Source organism: Sarcophilus harrisii, chromosome 4 (genome assembly GCF_902635505.1).
Source record: "Sarcophilus harrisii chromosome 4, mSarHar1.11, whole genome shotgun sequence".
In the NCBI taxonomy this organism is placed as follows: domain Eukaryota; kingdom Metazoa; phylum Chordata; class Mammalia; order Dasyuromorphia; family Dasyuridae; genus Sarcophilus; species Sarcophilus harrisii.
The window spans coordinates 454,087,591-454,095,725 of NC_045429.1; the positions used below are offsets into that span (position 1 = coordinate 454,087,591).

The following is an 8,135-nucleotide window of genomic DNA, read 5'->3' on the forward strand; positions in this document are numbered from 1 at the left end:
GGGCTGCTGGGAGAGGCCGATTGCAGACATGAGCTCCTTGCGCCCACACAAGTCTGCCTGCCCGGGCTAGGAAGGGAAGAGTAAGTGTTTCCTGCAATTTGCTTCTGGGGAAACCGGATGAGAGGCAGGGATCAAATAAAACTCTTTATGGCATATAAATGAGCTAGCACTGACACAGACTCGAGCGTGGCTCCCGGGACCGTCCGATTCAGGGCGACTCACACACACACTCCAGGAAGTTCCAAGCGGAGACTGAAGGCTGACCTACATAGCTCCGGACCAAGAGCCTCCCTACTCATAAGAGAAAAAAAGATCTTTCTAGTCCGAACTAGTCCAGTCCCGAAGCCAGCCCACAACTGGAGGCCCGCCAAGCCAAGGAGAGCAGAGCCTTTCTTCCCCTGACAGCCAGGCCCCGGCTTCACTGTCAGGACACCAGTATTTCATGTGGATTGTCCCAGAGCCTCCTGGGGCTGGCCTTCCTTGGGCCCACCAATTTTGGGAGACAATTGTGTTCTCCCTCCATCCACCTCGAATCCACTCCCATTCCCTTCCCCCCACTTAAGATTTCAGAAAGCTGCTGAGATTCCCAAATACATTCATTTCCATTCCCCCCTTCCCTCCCCTTTCTTTCATCTGCCCCCCCCTCCCCCAGGGAGAAACCACAAAAACACTTTTCCTTTCTCCCTGCAGAGCTCATTCACTTTCAACCCATTTCCCTAAATCCGTCCTTAACACCTTCTTCCCAGACTTGAAAGTGGCAGGGAAGGACACAGCAGGAAGTATCTAAGGAGACCAACCCCTGGGATAAAGCAGCTTCCAAAGGACAGATCCCTGCTGTACCGCCCAGAATTTCCCAGAACTACAGGCTCCTGAGCTTGCTTCCCTTCATCCAAAAAAGAAAACCAGGGACTCTCAGGCAGTTTGAGGCCTCGGCTAACATGCCGCCATTTCCCAAGATTTTCCCAGCCTGCAGTCTCGAAAGTTAAAGGGACATACTGTTCTGAAGCAAAGAGACCAGACCGAGTCTCCCTGGGGTTGCTGGTGCCCTCAGAGGTGTTCGGAGCAGCCCCCTCTCCCTCTTCATTTATTACTGAATAGCAAAAACCACTGCCTTTTACCTTCCCTCCTGGATCCCTGGCAGAAATGCAATCGGACTCAGCCCCCCATTGGCATTCACATCCATCAAATGCTCTCCCATGTTTCCATTCTCCCTAGACACAATCATGCCTCGTGTCCGTGTCAGAAGGCATCCACTCACGATTGCAAAACACAAACACGCACATGCACACGCATGCATGATCAATTCCAGGCTATGCAAATGACTCCTCCAAGATCTGAACAGATTTCCTAGAGGGAAGCAAGTGCTTCAGTAGCTATCCTGGCCAACGTGGCCATCCCCAGGGCTAGGCCCAGAGACTCTGAGCAGAACCACACAGATTAAATACTGAGGCACGCTGAGTGAGGCTGGCCAGAAACATCGCCTCCCAGCCCTAAGTCAGATGCATGAAAAGCTTCGGGAGAAGAACCTGAAAAGGCAATTTCCAGGTAGGCAGGAGGACAGGAAGAGAAACAAATACAAAAAATCACAGTTTAATTGAACCAGCACACAAAGTATCTGAAAGCTCAACCTGAGCTCCTCCTGTGGGGATCCAAAGAAGGTCAGTTTTCCACTGAGTTCGGACAAACCACAAGTGATCCCCAAGTCCATTAAGTGAAGGAAGAACCTTTCTCCCAGAGAACGAGGCCCTTCTTCACCCCTCCTGCTCCCCCTGGAGCCACACTCAGGAAGACCAAAGCCTCGGCCGGGCCCCACCAGATAGGGAGGAGGGGACAGCACGAGCTCCCGCGTGGCTCAGAAAGCCAGCTTCTTCATCAGGAGGTACACACGAGAGTCCACTTCAAAGCCGTGCAAGTTGTTGGCATCTCCCTGGAGTCTCATGAGCAGGCCCCCGTAAGACACATATGCGGAGCTAAAGCAAGAAGATGCAGCCAAATCAGTCTGGGGTCCGAGGCAGCTCAACCACAGTAGTAGTTCTCCCCCACCCGGGGGCGAAAAATGGGCCAGAAGAGCCAAAGCTAGGGTAGCCCGGGAAGGCGGCCAGGGCACCAGAAGCCTCACACCTACCCTCTGGCCCCAAGTCCCTGGAAGTGCAAGAGCCCACTCTGCCCTACCCCACCCGCAGCCGGCTCTGGGACAAAGCACGAGGCTAGTAAAAGCACTTACAGGCGAGTGGCCGCTTCTGTGGAGGTCTCGTCCCCCTCAATTCTGTACACCTTTCCATACATCACGTACTCAAACTGGTCGGCCCTGCAGTGAAAGGAAGATGCTCCTGGGTCCTACTCCCCGCATTGTCCCCTGCACAGCAAGCAGCAGCCGCTGTGCCCGGAGCCAGACAGACGACCCCACGAGCGTGTGCTGGCCCGGCTCTTGCCCGGAGCAGACGGGGGCGGGATTTCCCTCTGGTGCCTCAGCTCCTGCCAAGCTCCAGGCAGCCAGACAGAGGTCACCAGCGAGGTCTCCTTAAGAGAATGTCATCAAAGAAGTGACTCAAACCCAGGTTAAAGAGCACCTGCTCTTCCCTGATCTCTCACCTGGAAGGCCGGTCGTCTGTGGGGTTATACTCCCCATCGTCCAGGGTCCCATCTTCATATAAGGTGCTAGCTATCACCAACCGGAACTTGTCACCTGAAAACCAACCACAGATTTGGTGGAGAGTCAGACCCGGCACTTTGTCCTTCTCATTCTGTTCACTGAAACCTGGCTTCCTCCCGGCCGTGACACCCTAGTTCAAGCTCTCTGGACAGTCCTGGCTGCTTCTAGGATTGCTCTTCTCCAACCCATGACTTTTTCATCTCTGAATACATCACTGTTCTGCTCAAATACCCGCACTAGCTCACTAGGGCCTACAGCAGGATTTCTTTTTTCTTTTTTCCCTTCAAAAGCATTTTATTTTTCCAAATACTGGTATAAAGATAGTTTTCAACATTCATTTTTGTAAAACTTTGTGTTCTAAATTTTTCTGCCTCCCTTCTCCTCCCCAAAAGAGCAAGTCATCTGACGTTACATATGGGTTATTCTTTAAACATATTTCCAATTTGTCGTGCTGTGCAAGAAAAGTCGGACCAAAATACAGCAGGATTTCTTAATATACACTAGGTACATCAACTTATCTATGTATATGTATGTGTATGTGTGTGTATTTATAGCTCTTTCAATACTATTGCTTTCCCTTTTATTTTATACATTCAAAGCATGATTCTGAGAAGGGATTCACAGGCAGTCAAGAAAATACCAAAAACCTTAAGAACTGTATAGAATAAAATACAAATTCTTTAGCCCATGATTCAAGGCCTGCCACAATTTGGTTGCTTAATTTCACATTATTCTCCCTCCCTTCCCCCCTCTATAATCCATCATGTTCCTGTCAGACTAGACTATTTATTCCATGAACCTGACACGACCCACTCTTAATATTCCCTCAGTCCTGGAGCACAGCTCTCCCTTCTCTATGTCCTTATCACAGCCTTTCACCTTTCCTAGGTGCCCCTAGCTGAAAATCCTCTCTTGCCCCTGAAATATTTCTAGAGCCCTTTTTATCCTGATCACTCTTCTGGCCCTATCACACTGTTCTCAGTATAATGTAGCTCTGTCTCTACTACATCCTTATCTTGCTCGCCTCTCCAGCAGAAGGTAATCTCTTTGAGAACAGGTACCATAATTTACCTCTGCATTCCCCACTATCTGACACAGTGCCTCAGATATGGTAGGAACTTAAATCTTGGCTGAATTATTATATCAATTCCTAAGTCTTCATATATTTCTCTGTATGCTTCTTGGCTGTCATTTTTGATGGCACAAGGGTCACATGTTCATTTATCATCCGTCGTTCAGCCATCCCTCAACTGCTGACTGTGCAACCTCTTTTCAGCTCATTATGGCAAATGCTGCCATTGTGGATGTCTAAGAGCTACGAGTCTTGTCCTTTTAACCACAGTCCTTGAAAGCACCAATTACAAAATGCAAACAATTCTGTGGCTCTTATTGTATTTGGCTACCCCGCTTTCCAAAGGATTCTGTCAATGCACCTTTTCCTCAACAATGTGGACAGTGTGTCTACTTTGCTACAGCCCCTACAATAGGGAAGAGCATCATTTTTCACTCTCTTTGCCAATTTAACTCAGAGGAGGTGGCCCCTCTGAGTTACTGTGCTTTCCATTTCTCTGCTTAGGGAGGCTGAGAAAGTTTTGGATGACCACTGATCATCTATATTTCTTCCTTGGAGAACTTCATAAAATCCAAAAATAAATCTGTAGAAAAGATTGAGGGGATGACACAAGCAAATGGAGATTTTTGTTATTTTTTTAAACTGTAAATAATGTTTTTAGCTTCATGGCCAATCTCTTCCTTCTGATTTTGTTCTTCATTGCTTGTTTTTGTTGATGACATCTATGTGTAGAATACAAATCATTTTCAATCAATAGCAATCGCCAACAATAGAAAGAATGGCAGATTTTCTGGTCATCTCCTCCATTACTCACCCAAGTCCACTGGATAGATCTGGATGTTAACGTCTAAGATGAGGTCCATCTTGAAGGATTCACTCTCACAGTGCAACCGGGACACTAATGACAAAGAGAAAGATGAGATGCTTGTAAAAGTGCATTTAAATCTCTGGATTCTAGCCCATCTTCTATAACTAATTCACTATGAACTGAGACAAATCATTTCCTCTCTCCTAGAAAATTTGATCTGTTTCCATATATGTAAAATGAGCAGGCTGAACCAAATGATCCCTAGGGTCCTTTCCAGCTGCTGCTGTGAGAATGGCCAATAGTGGAGTGTCCCTGTAGAGTATGTGATGAGAGCAGGAAAGAATCCTGATGTGGGAAGTTACATTCAAGTAATACGTACTGATGCTGGGGAGCAGGGAGCATCTTCCCCAGAAAGGGAAAATGGATATGCATAGTGTGGAAGTGGTGCTAACAAGAAGGGACTTGTGTATTAGGCTTAGGAGTAAAAAAAAGAAAGGATCTCCTGAGTTGGGGAAAACAGAGAAAGCTATCAGAAGGACTCTTGTGTATGAGCATGTGAGTGTGTATCGTTGTCTATGTGTCTGACTTTTGTTCAGAGAGGCTATGTGAGAGGTAAGGAAAGAAATGTCTTTGCATTTGGTAGAAAGGGGAGTGGGAGAAAAATCCCTTTGGAAAACTATCACAAATGAGGGTCTATGAATACTGAGCATAGGTATGTTATGGGGAGGGGGGGGGGACCTCTGAAGAAGAGAAGGAAGCAGAAGAGGCCCCAGATCACTAAGGAGACAGTTGAAACATCCCAATGTATGTAGGTGGAGGGGAAATTTAGTAATGTGACAGGCTCTGTGCTAGAGACCGAAGATACAAAGAAAAAGCAGTCATTATCCTCCAGGAACTTATATTTTAATAAGGAAGACAAATGGGAAGAAGCACAAGATAAATAAAGAGTATCTAAAATAATCCAACTTAACTTTAAGTGGTCTAATCTCAGAGGAGAAGGCCCTAGCAGCTGAGAAGACCTAGAAAGACTTCTGCAAAATGCTGGTGACAATCAAGCAGAATCATAAAAAAAAAAAAAAAAAAAAAAAAAAAGTCAAGTTTTCTATGGAGGTAGAAGGAGGGAAAGTATTTCAAGGACAGACAGCCAAGAGGGAGAATACAAAGGATCATGAATAAGGAACGAGTAAGTTAGCCTGGTCGAAGCTTGAGTGGATAGGGAAGAGGGAAGTATAAGAATAGGAAGCAGCCAGGCTGTAAGGGGCTTTAAATGCAGACAGACAGATAGATAGATAGATATAAAACATGTATGTGTATATAACAGGGAGAACCAGAGTGCAATGATCTGGTCAGGCTGGGCTTCAGGAAAATCACTGGCAGCTACTGGGGAGAAATCGAGGGCAAGGAAACTAGTTAGCAGGCTGTTTGTCAGTTCATCAGAAAGTGATTAGGGTCTCAAGTGGCTCCTGACAACGCGAGGGGAGGGAAGAGAGGTTTTTAGATCCTTTTGTATCCCAGATGCTCGGCACTTATTGCATGTGTCCTGACTGAGAAGATTCAACTAAAGTCATGTCATGGACAGAGGGCAAGATTTGGAAGCTGCCTTGATCTGTGGGTGACGGAGAACGTGTGAGGGCTAAGGACAAATGCGAAGGCTGCAAACCTGGGTAATGCAACAGGGAAGTTTGAAAGAAGGGCAGCTTTGGCTGGAAAGACAGTCTGAGCTGTCTGGAACACAAGACATGAGACTTCTAGAAACAGTCAGTTCACACTGTCCAACAGGCCACAGGTGGCAGGAGGCAGCAGGATGGGATTAAAGGGGAAGCACGTCCCTCGTGACAAACACAACCTTGAGACTGCCGGCAGAAGTTGGTCACTGGCTCTCCACGCCCTAATGCAGAAGGTGTTTGCTGCCCTAAAAATCCCTGACAACTTGATACACAAGAAATCCTGTCCCGCTGCCTGCCTGGGGGTGGCATCCTTAGCTGACAGCCTCTGCCTGTCAGGATGAAATTCCTCTAGTCCGGCAAATGCACTAGGGAACGTCAATGTCTCTTTCTGCAAACGTGTCTCTCCTCCTGACACCCCGGTTCTGGCGGGGCTCCTGGCTGGCTGGCAATAAGCGCTCCTCAATGCCGTTATCCGCGCTGTCCTGCGAGTCCTCTCCTCCGCACTTCAGGATTTCAGGACTAAATGCGGAGAGCACAGGGATAACGGACCCCACGGCCGCCTCCACACAAGAAGGCATTGAGAGAGAGAGAAGGGCCTTGGAGAGGGCCAACCTGCCGAGGTGCGGGTCTCCCCAGGAAATGGACGCTCCCCGAGACCATCTTCCCTTTCCCCCAAACATCTCCAGCCCCAGCACTCGGGCCCAGCTCCCTGCCCCCCTCAAGCCCCCTTCTGTGAAGCCACAGGGGATTCAACCGCTTCTGCTGGGGCCCCCGCATCACACGCCCGCCTCGGCTCTCTGCCGGGAGACGACGCCCACCCTCTCCTTCCCCGCCGGCCCCAGAGCTCTCGACAGGAGCCTTCCGGGCGGGCCCTCGGACCTGGCGCCCCTCGGTGGGTGACCGGGCGCTTCTCCATCCGGGCTACTCCCCACAAGGACCCTCGCGCTCCCTTTGGCCGCCCCGGCAGTTTTCCCAACGAGAGACGCTCCCCCTGCCCCCCGGGCCTGCCTCGCGCCCTCAGGGACGGCGGCCCCGAGCTCTCGGGTCACTATCTGCCGCTTTCCCGCGGGTAACTTGGGGACTGCAGCAGCTCTCGGGGAGAGGGGGACGCAAGCTCTCGGTATCCCCGCACTCGGCGCGGCAGCGGCACACAGTGGGTGCTTAACACACGGCGGCGGCGGCACACAGTGGGTGCTTAACACGCGGCGGCGGCGGCACACAGTGGGTGCTTAACACGCGGCGGCGGCGGCACACAGTGGGTGCTTAACACGCGGCGGCGGCGGCGGCGGCACACAGTGGGTGCTTAATAAACTGACTGGATTCCGAGACTTGGGAAAGAAGTCTCCGGAGCGGGCGGGAGGGGGAATCTCCGTGGGGGCGGGGCTTCCCATCCAAGGGGGAGGAGGGCGACTCTGGAGTAGAAATGAGAGGAGGGGGCTCCTCGGTGACGCACGGAGGGGGGCGGGGTCTCCCCGGGGGGAGCCTCACCTCGGTCGAACTTTTTGCCCTCGGGATCGATATCCTTCACGTCGAAAATATCCTCGAACAGGATCCCAGCCATGGCTGCCCGCGGGAGGCGACGGAGGCCGAACCAACGCGAGCGCGAGGCCGGCGCGAGAGCCGCTCGAGACCGGGGGCCGCGCGTGCGCAGAAGCGCAGCAGGCAAACTGGGGGCGGGCGTCCATACACGCAATTCCGCTTCCGCTCTGCCTCTTCACCGCTTCCTGCCCCGCTCCCTCTCGCCTCGGGCCGCTGGCCTTCTCGCGACCCTGCTCGGAGCATGCGCACTTCGACGAGGGGCGGGGCCCGGCTCAGCGCGTGGCTCTCCGGGCACCGGCCCCGCCCCTGTCCCTGACGCTCCTGCAGTTTCTCGGACCCCTTTCTGCATCTCGTTTCCTCCCGTAGTTCCTAGCATGAATCTAGCCGTGGGTCCCC

General features: G+C 51.1%; 1 protein-coding gene across 2 annotated transcripts; it reads right to left on the bottom strand.

Annotated features, from left to right (window-relative positions):
* Nucleotides 1–1,574: 1,574 nt before the first annotated feature.
* On the bottom strand, nucleotides 1,575–7,926 carry POLR2H (RNA polymerase II subunit H). 2 transcript variants are annotated; one of them, XM_031968098.1, is made up of 5 exons: nucleotides 7,689–7,926; nucleotides 4,540–4,623; nucleotides 2,593–2,686; nucleotides 2,225–2,308; nucleotides 1,575–1,970 (listed from the first exon to the last, which is right to left on the bottom strand). In XM_031968098.1, exons 1-5 carry the CDS (start codon nucleotides 7,759–7,761, stop codon nucleotides 1,853–1,855), a joined length of 453 nt encoding a protein of 150 aa, XP_031823958.1. In that variant the 5' UTR covers nucleotides 7,762–7,926; the 3' UTR covers nucleotides 1,575–1,852. The 2 variants fall into 2 exon arrangements, with proteins under 2 accessions (XP_031823958.1, XP_031823959.1); XM_031968099.1 differs by lacking the exon at nucleotides 7,689–7,926 and adding an exon at nucleotides 7,080–7,155.
* Between the last annotated feature and the right edge of the window lie 209 nt (nucleotides 7,927–8,135).

Excerpts from the sequence above, each read along its gene's own strand:
- POLR2H (XM_031968098.1), bottom strand. The coding sequence starts at position 7,761 with ATGGCTGGGATCCTGTTCGAGGATATTTTCGACGTGAAGGATATCGAT. Across the intron at positions 2,687-4,539 it reads GATCTATCCAGTGGACTTGG|GTGACAAGTTCCGGTTGGTG; the intron begins GTGAGTAATGGA and ends GTTGGTTTTCAG. Across the intron at positions 1,971-2,224 it reads ACAGAAGCGGCCACTCGCCT|CTCCGCATATGTGTCTTACG; the intron begins GTAAGTGCTTTT and ends TTCTTGCTTTAG.